The sequence below is a fragment of the Anabrus simplex genome, chromosome 4 (assembly GCF_040414725.1).
Source record: "Anabrus simplex isolate iqAnaSimp1 chromosome 4, ASM4041472v1, whole genome shotgun sequence".
Classification (NCBI taxonomy): Eukaryota; Metazoa; Arthropoda; class Insecta; order Orthoptera; family Tettigoniidae; genus Anabrus; species Anabrus simplex.
In genome coordinates, this window is record NC_090268.1 from 431,982,369 (window position 1) to 431,998,400 (window position 16,032).

General features: G+C 40.1%; 1 protein-coding gene across 1 annotated transcript in view; it reads left to right on the forward strand.

The window, feature by feature from the left end:
- The window catches only part of LOC136872319 (endothelin-converting enzyme 2), a 274,577-nt gene that overhangs the window by 253,659 nt on the left and 4,886 nt on the right, over positions 1–16,032 (forward strand). The window contains exons 13-14 of the mRNA XM_067146134.2: positions 2,722–2,873; positions 13,017–13,172. Of these exons, the coding sequence (XP_067002235.2) occupies positions 2,722–2,873; positions 13,017–13,172 (308 nt within the window). The remainder of the gene's footprint in view (positions 1–2,721; positions 2,874–13,016; positions 13,173–16,032) is intronic.

Below are 16,032 nucleotides of genomic sequence, written 5' to 3' on the forward strand. Positions count from 1 at the left end.
ATCTACGGTGATTTTATTTGGATTTCTTCCTAGTTGAACACCTTAAGTATTGATGGCTTTCTCCATTCTCGCACTATTTCCCCTAATGCGCAGTTGAAAAGCAGAAGTGACAAACCATCTCTCTGTCTTAAATCTGACTTCATGTCAAAAGATTTTGATAGTTCGTCCCTAAATTTTAATTTGGATGTTGTGTTTGTTAACGTTGCTTTAATTATTTCAGTTGTTTTATTATCGAGTCCTAATTAACCTAATTAATCTAAGCGTATGAATTATCAACCAACATTTTATTTAAAAATAAACATTAAAAAAATAGAATATTAGAACTGGCTATGTTAGCAAAGAGGATGAATTTGTATGTATGAGGATTTAATGATTTTCAGGTAAGGTGCGATAACGAGGAAAAAAATGATAGTGTTCTTAACAGATGTTAAATAGGGAATGGTAGAGTGTAGGGTAGTACTTTTCATCAGGAATACTACACTGGTGGAAAAAATATCCAAACACTAAGAAGGGATTTCACTTTAACGAACGTTGGTAGGCGTATTTATACATCTGAAAGATGAAGTGGATTCGGATTTCCCGCAAATCACATTACCGTGGCGCTAGTAGCGGCCCCATGACGTCGCACATCAGGTTTGCTTTAAATACGGGTTGTGCTGTGCGAGTACGTTAGTTGCATGTGAGACTGGATGGAGTGAAGAGTGGGTCAGGAATGCCTTTACGATGGGGAAGAGGCCAGTATCAACAGCTCACTGCGGTTGAGCGAGACCGTGTAATAGGGCTACTTGAAGGTGGATTTTCCTTCCGCGCTATTGCAGAACGACTTTACATGCGTGTTGGCAGCGGTGGTCACGAGAAGGTACGCTCTCAAGAAGACCGGGCTCCGGACGTCCCAGTGGCACCATCGAGAGGACCGCCGTATTTGGCGTATGGCTGTGGTGCAGTGGACTCCGTCTGCAACAGCAATTCGAGCGGCAGTTGGCACCACAGTGGCGCAACAAACTGTTCGAAATCGGTTACTTGAAGGATAGCTACGAACTAGACGCCCCGCGGCGTGCATTCTACTTACCCCCAAATCACGGCCGTCTGCGACTTCAGTGTTGTCAAGCGTGAGCTCATTGGAGGATGGAGTGGAGGTCAGTTGTGTATTCCGTTGAAAGCCTGTTCTGCCTTGGTGCCAGTGATGGCCATGTGTTGGTTAGAACGAGGCTAAGTGAGCGCCTGCATTCCACCTGTCTGTGGCGTCGACACACTGGACCTACACCGGGAGTTCTGGTCTGGGGAGCAGTTTCCTATGACAGCAGGAGCACTCTCGTGGTTATCCCAAGCACCCTGACTACAGATGTGTACGTCCGTCTGGTGATTCCACCTGTCGTGCTGCCATTCGTGAACAACATTCTCGGCGGTGTTTTCCAACAGGATAATGCACGCTCCCATGCCGCTCTTACAACCCGACATGCTCTACAGACATGTTACCTTGGCCTACTCGATCCCCCGATCTGTCCCCAGTCGAGCACGTATGGGACATCATTGGACGACAACTCCAGCGTCATCCACAACCGCCATTAACCGTCCCTGTATTGTCCTACCAAGTGCAAAAGGCGTGGAACTCCATCCCACAAGCTGACATCCGGCTATGTACGACACAACGAAAGCACGTTTGCAAGCCTGCATTCAAAAGTCAGGTAATTGCACCGGTTATTAATAGGCCAACGTGGCACATTTCCGATGGCATTTCTAGTGCGGATGTTAACCCGTAGTCTTGTATCTTAAATCAATAAAATTTGTGACAAATATATTGCCAAAATTTCCGTATTCTACATTTCTTATTTCATTGTGTTTGGATATCTGCTTTCCGCCAGTGTATTTCACGCAACCTTATTTCCCTTGGGCACGTAAATAAACGAATGATGTGAGTAGATTTAACAGTTGGAGGAGTTAGGACGAGAATCGTCTCAATCTGTTCACCATGTGAAGGTGCAGATGAGGACGAAGTTGACAAGTCTAACGTAGCCCTGAGAGACATCGTAGTCAGGGTCAACAGTAAGACCTGGATAGTGCTAATAGGCTATTTTAGTGTGAGAGTCGGAAATAGAACTGATGGATACGAAAAGGTGATGGGTAAATGTGGGGAAGGTATGCTATCTGCTCTGTAGTGAACTACAAATCTCTGGGCGTAGGACAGGGAAAGTGAAATATGTCTGCAGACGATTAAGGGGAGAAATCTTCCAGGACGACGAAATTAGACAGAAATACATCAATACGATTAGTGAAAAGTTCCGAACGATAGAGAGTAAGGAGGTTCAGGATATAGAAAACGAGTGAGTGGCATATAGAGATGCTGTAATAGAAACAGCTAGGAAATGTCTATGAATAACTGTGTGTAAAGATGGAAAAAGCGAACATCTTGGAGGAATGATAAAGTGAGAGCAGCTTGTAAATGTAAAAGAAGGCTTATCATATTTCTCAGAAACACTGATCAAAGTTTGTGATTTAATTTCTGCTACACTAATCAAGATAGGAATACAATGTTTGAAAATGTTTGCTGAGAATACCATCTTCCACCACCAGCTCAAGTGATGTTCATTATTTCAATTATATCATATGTTTATAGTCTACACGTCAATCCCATCCACATGCACTTTAATTCAATTGCAAGTGCGATTCGGGACTTTCTCGTTAAAGTTGATTAATTCTGTGTTCTGTCATATTTCCATACAGGGCTGAAGTATATCCACAAAACTTACTCGGGACATCTGATTCTTAAAGGCGAGCCTAAAGAGTACTACCAGGGCATGGACAATTGCTTCGATCATCTGACGGCGTATCCCATGACACGAGACGCACAGGATGGATCCATAGCCAAGATTATAGTGAGTAACAATGAGTACGATGTGTTAATTATAAACAATGTAGTAAATCCTAGGGTATCAAGTCTTACTGTCTCCTTCACTGTGGGAAATGTTCTGTCAAGTCTTCCCGAATGGCCGTACACAATTTCAGAAAACAGATTAAATATTAGAAGGCTCCACTTCCAAAAGGGCTTCCTTCCACTTAAAAAATATGGAGTAATGGCGGTTTTCAATAAACTCTTCTAACAAATCTGTTACCCATTTCAAGGCTAAACTTGCTCTTTCTCTGCGTCATTCAGCTTCAAAGATGATGTAATTTCTCAAAACTCTCTCCTTCCACCATGTGCACTGTTCAAAAATCTCTTTCCCTACATGGATTATTTTCAGAACTTGTTCAATCCGTAACCAAGATTACTGCTGTTTTTTTTTGGGGGGGGGGGGGGTTCCGAAACTATCTCCATCCTTCTTTTAATTTTTCCTACAAGGTCAATTTAAGTTCATGTTTTCAACAATTAATATAAATCTGTAAGCTAGATTGCTATCACCTCCTGGTAGAGGACGAAAGAAACTGAATGATCCGTTATAATGGAGGAAAAACCAAGAGATGTATTAGAGGTAAGGGTACATATAATGTTTAATTCCTGGGGTGCGAATCCTCATGCTTTAAACAATTTCATGTAAATTGCGTAGTTGGCATAAATAATACAAATTAATATCAGTACTGATTACTTTCAATTAATTTCTTTTCAGATATAGGCCTACTTCTCTCGTTAATCTTCCAGGATGTAATCAAAAACATTGTGTTTATGGCTGTGGTAATTTGACAATGCAAGATATACGAAAATGTCATGCAGCCTTCTATGCCAACTGTTCAAAAACAGGCCAAGAAAAATTCGGGCCCGAGTAGAGAAATATGAATGATTTGTCAGTCCATAAAGATGCTATGTAGGGTAATACAGATTCAGATGATGACCACGAGGAATTACATCATCCCACTGAAGTGGACGATGACCAGAGGATTTGAACTATTGTGTTAATTTTGGTTTAGTGTTCAAACATTTTCCATAGCGAAGGTAAAAGTCAGTACGATGTCACTGAGAAACGCGTGCTTAACGGGGAGTCATACACTTGTCATGCCATGTTGACAAAAATATGGCTATTTCTTACTATATTTCAAGTAGGACATTGACAATGAATATGGTGATATGTGACATGCTAACCTATTGTTTAATATAGTAAATATCAAAATTTAATGTAAAGTAGCCACATTATTAATACATAAATTGTGATAAAATTATTAACCACGTGATATGACAAAAACATGATAACACTTTAAATATGAGCTTAATGGTTCTTTTCTTCCTTTTTGAATTGAAATTGACAAAATATTATAGAGGATGGACTAAGATGAAATCTCTAAGTGCATTCAAATTAATTTAGCAGATTCAGAAAATATACAGATAGCTTTTACATGTTATGACCAGTTTATATCATTATATTAAGCCTAAATTTTCTCTCGGTTCCATTATTTTAGTATATCCTCTATATGATTCCTATTTGAACAACTGTGCAAAGTTTCATTTAGATCATGCAAATGGTTCTTGTGATATTACGTTTCTTGTTTGGAAAAAAGGTTTTCAGGAAATCGCATGTAAAATTGTCACATACACATCTACTCACTGTTCACCTTAGAAGGCTCCACTGCCATATGTTATACCCTCTTTCTGAATGTTCTTGGATTGTTCTTCCAGCCTGAGCCTTCGCCTAGTCCTTCTAGCCTCCAAAGTTGAGTATTTTTTTACCTTCTTTCAGTTGAATCTACACGTAAATTATCAAACTTGCTCAAAACTTCCACAGTATTCTTCCCAACTTTGATTCCCAATGCCTTCAGTACTTGTAGACTACTGCTAGCTCCATCATTAAAACTGGCCACTGCACTGTAGGTTGCTATTTAAACAATTTTATTACCATTGCATGATGTTTTGGGACAAATGGACCAGACATTACAGTTGAATGACTCATTTGTATTTTGGTTTCTCCCTTTTAGACATCTTCTAAGTAACTCTGTTTTGCTAAGATCTTTAATATTATAATCACAGTTTGGTTTTCTGAAAGATATTGTGATATTTTGTAGTTTTATGGTAATGATAATAGTATTTCAAGTTTATAATTTCAGCTTACAGGGATGTACATGTATATAATTATAATATTACTTTAATCTACCGATAAATGATAAAGTCATTCCCAAAACGCTCTCATTTCGGTGTACAATTTCAAAACTTTCTACATCCTACCAAAAATCTTTAATAATTTCACAAATATGGAGCCTTGATTTTCATAATTATGACTATAATAAATGCGTGTTCACCAAGCTATAAAACTGGGGAAAAGTTAGCCACTGCTAGCAAAAGGAAAGGACTTATTAATTTTCTGTGATTTTTACAAAATAATTTGTTAAGGATGTAGGCGGTTTTGGAAGTGGAGTCTTCGTTTTCATTTAGACTTTCACGGCCCGTGTAACTATTCATGATGTATCATTTATTATTAGTAGCAAAGGTACCCGTGCTTCGCAACGGAATTCTGCACTGTATACAGATTTCTGCGTAAATTACTGTAGATAGATAATGCCTTTATTGGTGGGGAAGTTAGGGCTCGATTCCGTCTCTTACACTTAACCTCTAGAAGAGTGTACATGTGCATAACTTATAATTATAAATACAAATAACACAAATAATAACAATAGTAAAGATAATAATAATAGAATCCTTAATTTAGAATACTCAAAGTGAAGCACACTTAAATGACGTAACTACAATAATACATTCATTCATCTCGTTCATTCCTTCATTTACTCAACAATTATCCATCAAGTCAGCGGGATCTATTCAGCAAATACTCGCGGCAAGCTACTTTAAACTTACAAGGAGATGTTCGCAGGTAGTGAATTCCATGATCTGGACACATATATTATGAAGGAGCGGTTGTAAACAACAGTGTGGCTTACAGGTATGGCAAGAGAGGAGCCAGATCTCGTATTGTGGTCAAGATAGGACGAGAGGTAAGAAAAAGGTGAAGAAAGATATTTGGGAGTAGTAGTGGAAAGTATTTTGTGCAAAAGTGATAACACGTGAAGTTCACGGCGTTTGTGCACTCGAAGCCACGACATCTCCTTTTAATAAGGTGATATACGAACATCACAACAGTCAAATATAGATGGTATCAGGGAGTGAATTAGTTGTACTTTAAGTCGAACTGAGAATACCTTACATAACCTTTTCAGGGGATATAAGCATTTATGCACTTTATGACATGTGCTTATCACCTGTTGAGTACAATTTAGGGTCTCAGTCATAAGCATTCCTAAGTTAGTCACTGAAGTAGAGTAGGGTATGATTTTATAGTTTAAAATTATGGGAGAGGTGTCCCGTTGACTGAGGGATTATAGGATTTTACTGGAACCAACAATAATACCTTGAGTTTTATTCGGGTTTATTAATAAACTATTTTTATTTGCATAGTCATTAAGACGTTGTAGATCAGAATTTATTTTAATAATTGCAGTATCGATATCACTCGGTTTCGAATGTTAGTAAATCTGTACATCATCTGCGTACTCTTGCAATTTGCAGACATTAAGAGCTTTTGATATATCATTAATTTGGGCGAAAACTAACAGTGGTCTTAGGACCGACCCCTGAGGGACACCGAGGATCTTACTTTGCCATCCTGAACTCACATATCCCACTGCCACACGTTGCCGGCAATTTTCAAGCTAAGAGGAAGGAACCGAAGTGAAAAACTATTAAAATTTAGTTCTCGAAGTTTCTGCAGTAGTAACTGAGGGTTGTCAGTATCGAAGGCACTACTAATGTCTAAATAATGTCAGTACAGTGACGTCCCGTTAGTCCATTGCACAGCTAATATCATCTGTCACTCGTAGTAAAGCTGTCGCAGTGCTGTATCCTTTTTCTGAAGCCGGACTGCAAGGGTTTGAGGAGGGAATGCGTGGTAAGGTATTCAGTAACTTGCGTGTGAAATAGACATCAAGTACCATGTTAGGCGGTAGGATGTATACTAGAGAGTAATATGAAGGAAAATCTAACTTGGAGCTCTTCGAGTAAGGTTTTATTAAACTGCATGTCTCTTAGCGCTACCCGAAAAATTCCACGGGGAGATCCCAATACGTTATTTCCGATGTAAGGTGGCCCGCTGGGGAGTTTCGATGATAATGACAGGCCGCATTTCGTACTGCCATTCACAAAGGAGTTGGGGAGTTTTGATTATAATTGAGAAATGCAGCTCTGTCTAATGTATACAGATCGAGACACGACAAAATGTCATTGGATCAGAGTTGTTAGACCTCCACAAATTGGGGGTGATTGTGTGTTTTGTGATACTACTTACTGATTAGCCAACAATTACCCAAAAGGAAGGTTTGCAACGTCATTAAAGTTGCGTCCATGTTTCGAAAAATTCGGTACGAAGAAGTTACATATTTCAAGAGCTTGGAATTTCCCTCAAAGGAAAGAGTGCCAGGTTTTAAGGTTAGGACTCATATATATACAGAGAAATTAAGGAAGAAAGTTGACACTGATTGAAGATATGATAATAACTGAGGACATCCGGAGAGGACAAATATGTAAATACCAAGTGGATGTATTGGAAAAATGAAATGTCACTCACTAAATCGATATGATATGAATTACGGATTTAAGAAAACAGTAACAGAGGAGAAATTTAGGCGCAGGGATTCTTAGGTAATCAGATAAGAAGATGACTTACGGTGTTATTACTTAAGCCTGAAGAGGAAACGCAGCTGGAAAAAATTAAAGCAGAACACGTAAGAAGAAGAGAAACACAGTAAAAATTGTATCAAATTCCACAAAACACCCTACGGTGTGAAATAATGGGCTATACTCCGAAGTACTGTTGAAATTTTGACAACCACCATTAGTGCTATTCGAAGACGATTGTAATCTCCAACGGTATTCCGCAAATATCCCGCAGAATGGCAGTTTGACGTCTCTCTCGCTTTATACCCAACGACAACCACGAATTTACAGAAATGATGACGAAAATGGCATTACGTTACTTCCCTGCTGGCTAGCAGCCAGAGACGTTGCCATGATAAACGGTAGAATCTTTGTCGGTCTGCGAGGGTTTATGTCCCTCGAAGCACAGCATGGAACTCGCAGAAAGCACTACTTTTCTCCGTCATTTGAAGAGTAAACGAAAAGCGGACAGTTGGCCGTGCGATTGTGAGCTCGGATCCGGGAGATAGTGGGTTCGAACCCCACTCTCGGCAGCCCTGAAGATGGTTTTCCGTGTTTTCCCATTTTCACACCCGGCAAATGCTGGGGCTGTACCTTAAAGAAGGCCACGGCACTTCCTTCCAATTCCTATGCCTTTCCTGTCCCATCATTGCGATAAGACCTATCCGTGTCGGTGCGACGTAAAGCAACTAGCAAAAAAACAAAAGTAAACGAAAATTTTACATAACTATTTCAAATTAAGAGGTTTTGACTTATAGTCGACATGTTTTACAGAAAATCAATAGTGTATGAGAAAATATTAAACAGCACGTTTGATCCTCGCATAAACCTCAGTCTTTTTCGTGATTCTTAAATCATATGCATATCAAAACCTGCCCATGGATGAGTATACTCTAAATACGAAATTTGGTCGAGATCTACCCAGCCGTTCAACCGTGGTGGTGGAACAAACAGGCAAACGGACACGAAACCTAAAAATAACTGATACGGTTTTGTATAGACCTAAAACGGATAAATATCTGAAAATTGGCATAATAAGCGTAATTACGGACAGTGGACCCATACATATTTTATTTATTTAGATTATTATTACACCAATAACAAATGTTAAGCATATACCATATTCTGTTGTGTTGATGTGGAACCTGTATCATACTATTTAATGTGAAACTGAGAATACTTAATACAAGAAAACGCGTATTATTCTCGGTAAGTTTGGGCCCAGTAAGAAAAGAAAATAAACTCAGTGTGTGGCCAAACCAAGAAAATTACGGAACCTCTTCACTGGGGAAAATATTCATTTATACAAAGAGGAATTAGGGATTGGAAAAATTTATTACGGGAAATGTGCGAGACATTTTCAGGGTCTTTGGAATAATTTAAGAAAATACTAGGTAAATAAATGACAAGGAATCTGCTATTTAGGCAACAGCACTACATGCAGTTCAATCAAGATTGATTGATTGATTGATTGATTGATTGATTGATTGATTGATTGATTGATTGATTGATTGATTGATTGATTGATTGATTGATTGATTGATTGATTGATTGATTGATTGATTGATTGATTGATTGATTGATTGATTGATTGATTGTAACAAATTTAAGAGAGCTTTCAATGCAGTCACATGAGTTTATAAAGTGTTGGTCCTCCACGAACACTGAGACACTATTGAATGTGACAGGGCATGCCCCAGTACCATTCGCTGAGCATTTTTTTTTTTTGGCAAACGTTCCCACAGCTCGATGGCAGCGTTATTGGGGCTTAAGTCGATAGTAGCGGATGTTGACGGTTATAAATTACTCTTTTAAGAAAGGCCCACACGCGTTCAGTTCAGTTCATGTCCAAGGAAGTTGCAGGCCATTCCATTCTACGGACTCCACGTCCTTCCAGTATCCATTCATAGCTGCTGCATGATGTGGACGAGCGTGGAGATTCTCCCACAGTCTCTGCAAAACCACGTCTTGCTATGTAGATCCTTGCGCGGATATACAAAATAATATCCCTATCCGCACTTCCTTCATCCACACCCGCATCCGCGAATGGTTACCCGCATCCGCAAAATGGTTATTCGAGGATATTAACTACAATATAATACACTCAAAGTACTGAAACGGATAGATCTGTTAATATAATAAAATAGGCCTGACACTTGACACGTTTGTGAGGGATTTTCTCTTGCGACAACTACCGACGTATTGACCTTTGTTCCTTCCTTCCAATAATTGCGGAAAGGAGCCAGTTAGTTTTTGGTCAGATTTACGGTCGATGGTCTCAAGGCTCTTTATATATCACTTTTCTCCCATTTCGATATCAAAGGTCGCCTAATAACCACAAGCAAAAATAAGAGTATACCTGAGTGAACATCAAGAAACGTCATTATTTAGAAATTACCAGCAAAATTATGCCATACAGGTTGTATCCGCCAAGACACTAACCTCGCGTATATCCACGGATAAATTCGCGGATATCCGCATACGTGCAGAGCTCTAACTATAGGCAGAAAATGTTATGTTCATACACTGCGGCTGGACTGAGGACAGAACATTGGTGTACTCCTACATTCACAGGAAAATATTCTCTAGTTCCAGATATACATCTGACCATACATTAGTTCTGCAGCCTTTGTACATGTCTTAGATCAAGCAAACATGCATGTCAGGTACAATATAACCTAGTAGACATCTCAATATTTCCGGCGTTTTCTTTCACTTCAGCCGTTAACCCCAAGCACAGTCAGGAGCTTTATTTTCTTTCAGATTCACCCCTTAACCTCAAGCACAGTGACGAGCTTTATTTTCTTTGATTTCGCACTTTAACCCCAAGCACAGTGACGAGCTTTATTTTCTTTGATTTCGCACTTTAACCCCAAGCACAGTGACGAGCTTTATTTTCTTTGATTTCGCACTTTAATCCTAAGCACAATGACGAGCTTTACTTTCTTTGATTTTAGCCCTTAACCCCATGCACAGTGACGAGCTTTATTTTCTTTGATTTCGCACTTTAATCCCAAGCACAGTGAGTAGATATATTTTTTTATTACGCCCCTTAACCCCAAGCACAATGACGAACTTTACTTTCTTTGATTTTAGCCCTTAACCCCAAGCACAGTGACGAGCTTTATTTTCTTTGATTTCGCAATTTAACCCCTGCACAGTGATGAGTTTTGAGATTTATTTTATTTCATCCCTTAACCCCAAACACAGTGAGGAGCATAATTTTAAAATAACTTCTGCGGGAATAAATTCCAGCATCTCGGCGTCGCCGAAAACCGTAAAAATAGTTAGTGGTACGTAAAGCAACTATAATAATAACAATAATAATAATAATAATAATAATAATAATAATAAATAGTAATAATGATAATAATTATTACCGTGGTTCTGTGGCTCACAGAGGAATAGGAAGGGCCTGAGTTCAATGGCTGGACAGGGTTTAACTTAGAGCAAAGATTTACTGTAACAAATGCAGACATTTTATTACTCTCTTTTTTTTTTAATTCAGAGAGAGTAATTTAATGACATTACAAGATACAGTTGGAATATAATTTCTGGATATTTGCACTAACAACGTGCTCATCAGCTCCAACAATGCATTGGACTTAGAAGTCCAAGGTAAATTGGGAGAACTCTCAGTCGTTGACTTGCATATGAAAGAGCATAAATGCTCCTGACAGGTACAATATTATAGGAGTCTCAGCTCCAAGATACAGTAGTGGATAACCTCAATCGGGCAATCAGTTGCTATTTACAATCTCAATTACTCTCGGTAGCCCTAGGGTGACCCCACTTCATAGTGCTCATACACCGGTTGCCCCATGGTGGACTAGCCATTACAAGGTTCCACAATTCGATTAAGTATTGTTCCTGAAGGGAACCTAAACCTAGACACGGTTACCCACAGAACCACAAGGAAAATACAGGGGCATAATTACCCATACTACAAGGCCTGAAGTATAATAATAAAAAGTTACACAAAATAGGCCATTAACAAAAGGCACGGAAGCGAAACACCAGCTCTCCGTAACGAACATTCGGGAAGGGGAAAAAGCCTAAGTGGGCTTAATGTCCTATGATACAAAGACTAATCCTATACCAAAAAGGTGTGACTAAGGTGGGGTATTTAAAAGCCAAAACAAGTAAAATTTAGAAGTTGAGAATTTTAGCCACCAAGCTCAAAAGTTGAAGAGGAGGGATCCGGGGGTCACCACTCGTGCTGTCTTACATTAAATGTTTTCGCAGTAGGGGATATAAATAGAGTCCGAAGACTGCGCAGTAGGTCCCATATTTCAGCCCCAAAAGAAAAGATTACATATTAAGAAAGCTGCTGAAACCTTCCCCTTGAAATACTCGCCGGCACAATCACATGTTTAAGTAAATTCTGCCATTATCTTATAGTGCTAGAACATCTTCAATCCGGTCGCACTCTGCCTCCTGCTCTCTCTTACCTCCGTCAAGTGGCACTCTAAATAACAGGAGCAAGTCAGACAAGGCGGTTCTAAAGTGCTCCCCTTAAATAGCTCCGTAGGGGAATGTTCCAGATTAAATTAAAATCCAGAGCATTGGTAGGCTAAATTTCCATACATACCCCCGGATTTGATTGGATAGAGAACTTAGTTACAGACATGTGATAGGCAGATTGCATTAGAGGAGGAACCAGGAGTAGTGTTGACAACTTCGATACATAAAAGACAATAACCAGGAAAAAGTTTACCAACTACAACAACTAAATTATCTTTAGAAATTCATTTATATTTAGTCCACTAGAGGTCGCTTGAAAAATAGATGGCAGAGTCATCTAACCATTGGAGAAGAACGTGTTTAGAAGGTTTTTAAAAGTTCGTGTTCACTGACCTAGATGGCCATAGATAAGGTGCGCACTTTAAATAGCCAGGTAATGTTTGCCCCTGGTACAATTATTATTATTAATCAGAGGGAGAAATGGAAGAGATCCGACACTTCGAAAAATGGAGGTATCAGCCAAAGAAAGACAACGGCCACTAAGGGCGTGAAAATAAAAGACTCCCTATGCCTTCAATGCTCAATTGCCTTTGAGGTCGGAACAGAACGAGAGTTGACCGGAAGAGGTCGGATAGGGTAAATGAAAGTGAGCAGCCTGGCACAAGAAAATGGAAGTAATTTTAGGACTTAGCTAAGGGCTCCATGGCTGCCAATCCATGCTTCCCAAAGTAGAAGATCTTCGGGCCCCTTTAAGTCGCCTGTTACGACAGAAAGGGCATACCGTGGATGTATTCTGCCACCTCCGCCCACAGGGGGATACGCAATGAAAACTTGTGTAGTTAGTACTGAATTAATTCTGTAATAAATGTTCTTTATAATTTTTATTGTTATATCTGAAAAGCAAGCGGAAGTATACTGTATGTTTCAGTTGGACTCTCCACTATCCAAGGAATCTCGACTGGCGGACGACATATCAACCATGCTTGTGTACACCATGCTCCAGAACAGCAGTCTCTATGATGAGCCTATGCTGCCCTTCCTCAACATAAGCAATGATAAGGCGTTCTTCCTCCTGTTGGCACAGGTGAGCAATCTCTTAACTTTAGAATATGTTTCTGCTACTCCGTCAAAACCGAAACATGGGTACAGTTCTCAACAGCCGTAGTATAGTTCTTGCAATTTCCTCGTTAACGACCGGCACACTTTTGAAGCCTAGCTGGCTGGTTGTGTCCGCGGAGTGCCAGGATTTCTCCAACTCGAGACACAGCGTTGTCGAATCTTAGGCACATTCTACACGAGCTGTTCAAACGCCGCTCTTTGGCCGCCTGTAACCGCCTTTAAAATTTGCAACCTACACGTGACTGCCAAAACGCAGCTCTTAAACAGCGATCAAAACGCTCAGTCACTCAGTCAATACTGATCTGCATTTAGGACAGTCGTCCAGGTGACAGATTCCCTATCTGTTGCTTTGCTAGCATTTTATTAAATGATTTCAAAGAAATTGGAAATTTATTGAACATCTTAAGTTATTCCAATCCCTAACTCCCCTTCCTATAAACGAATACTTCCTCAATTTGTCCTCTTGAATTCCAACTTCATCTTCATATTGTGATCTTTCCTACTTTTAAGACACCACTCAAACTTATTAGTCGACTAATGTCTTTCCACGCTATCTATCCACTGACAGCTCGGAACATACCACTTAGTCAAGCAGCTTGTCTCCTTTCTTCCAAGTTTTCTAAGCCCAAACTTGGAAACATTTTTGTAACGCTACTCTTTTGACGGAAATCACCGAGAACAAATCAAGCTGCTTTTCTTTGGATTTTTTCCAGTTCTTGAATCAAGTAATCCTGGTGAGGGTCCCATACACTAGAACCATACACTAGTTGGAGTCTTATCAGAGACTTATTTGCCCTCTCCTTTGCATCTTACTACAACCCCTAAACACCGTCATAACCATGTGCAGAGAGCTGTGGACTTTATTTACAATCCTATTTATGTGATTACCGCAATGAAGAACTTTCCTTATATTAACACCTAGATACTTACAATGTTACCCATAAAGAACTTTCACCCCATCAACGCAGTAATTAAAACTGAGAGGACTTTTCCTATTTGTGGGATTCACAGCCTGACGTTTAACACCGTTTATCAACATACCATTGCCTGCTGTCCATCTCACAACATTATCGAGGTCACGCTGCAGTTGCTCGGTCTTGTAACTTATTTATTACTCTATGCAGAATAACATCATCCGCAAAAAGCCTTATCTCTGATTCCACTTCTTTACTCACATCATTTATATACTGTATATAAGCAAACACACGTATTTAAACATACTTACGGCTATTCTACCGGAACTGTTAAAACGCTGTTGTGCAGGTCACTTTCAAAGTTGACTCTGTGTAGACCGGGTGTATTGCAGGATTTATTTTGGTTGAAGTAATTGGTAAAGACATTTCGTGAAAAGGGAGGTTGATGGACCCATCCCATGTTATGTAAGGCCTTTCAACAGGACAATTTCATGCTATGATCGGTAAACATAGAATGTATCGAGACAAGTTCTTTCAGTTCTACAAAATCTCCGGCTCCATTGCTAAATAGTCAGCATGCTGGTCTAAGGTCCCAGGGGCTCCGGGTTCGATTCCCGGATGTGCCGTGGATTTTAACCTTCACTGGTTAATGCCGATCGTTCGGAGGCTGCATGGTGGTGGTGGTGATTTTTGTTTTAAGGGTAAGTACAACGAGGTAATCACTAATAATCTTCTCTGAACAAATTAAAAGTAATTTATATTAAAGTATCGCGTTCATTATTAAAATTAATTCTTAGAGAACCGCAGGTCGCCTATCACATGTCAAATCGAAAGACCGGCACCAGGTCTCTCCGAAGGCCACACGCCGGTATTTATTTAGTTCTGCAGAATGTCAGTTCCCTCATTCCATGAACAGTTTTATTTTGTAGGTGATAATTATAATATTGTTAAACGTGGTACCCTCATGAGGAAGAGTACTCCAACATATGATAGATACTGTGCGGACGCTGTCCACCGGCCTTTTTCTTCCTCGTATAGATCGGTTCGCGTTCCTACCGCCAGCAGTCACCGCCTGTAGCTTTTTAAACCTCAACGAAGCCCGCTCTGAGAACGCTCGTGTATATCATAATGGAAATTTTCCATCTTATTAGCCAGGAGATGTTCGAAGGCGGGGTTGCAGGCGGCCAAACAACAGTGTTTTAGAGCTCGTGTAGAATGGGCCTTGCCCACTAAGAGCTAGCAGAGAGACTGGACAGAACTGCGTGCAGCCGTGCAACACTGGAGACCTGACAGGCGAACCGGCTCCAGGACCGGCACGCTTTTGAAGTAATCTATGTGGACTGTCACTGACAAAGCAAGCATGCTATTGGTCAAGAGCCATCTCCTAATGGTCACAGCAGAGCAGTGAGACTGGACAGAACTGCGTGCAGCCGTTTAAGACTGGAGGCTGACAGGCGAACCGGCTTCAGGACCGGTACGCTTTTGAAATACTCCACGTGGAATGCCATTGACAAAGCAAACTTGATCAAGAGGCAGAGACCACTGTTGACAGTCATAAATCTGCTTAGTCTCGGGGGCCGAGTGTATTGCTTAACGTTTGAGTCGCCGGTCGTTGAGGGGGAAATTGAGAGAACTATGATCGTAATATTTAAAGATATATTCTGACAGTTCTTAGAGGGAGATCCGTTTGCTATCTGCCTGGGTGGTGAGAAGGGAGTACGGTTGCCATGGAAACGTGGGCGTGCCTACTGCTGTTGCCACGGAGATAAACCTGCTTGGATGGTGGTGGTGGTGATTATTGTTTTAAGAGGAAGTACAACTAGGCAACCATCCTCTATATAACACTAATCAGAGAGAAAAATGGAAGGGATCCGACACTTCGAAAAATTAAGATATCGGTCAAAGAAAGAG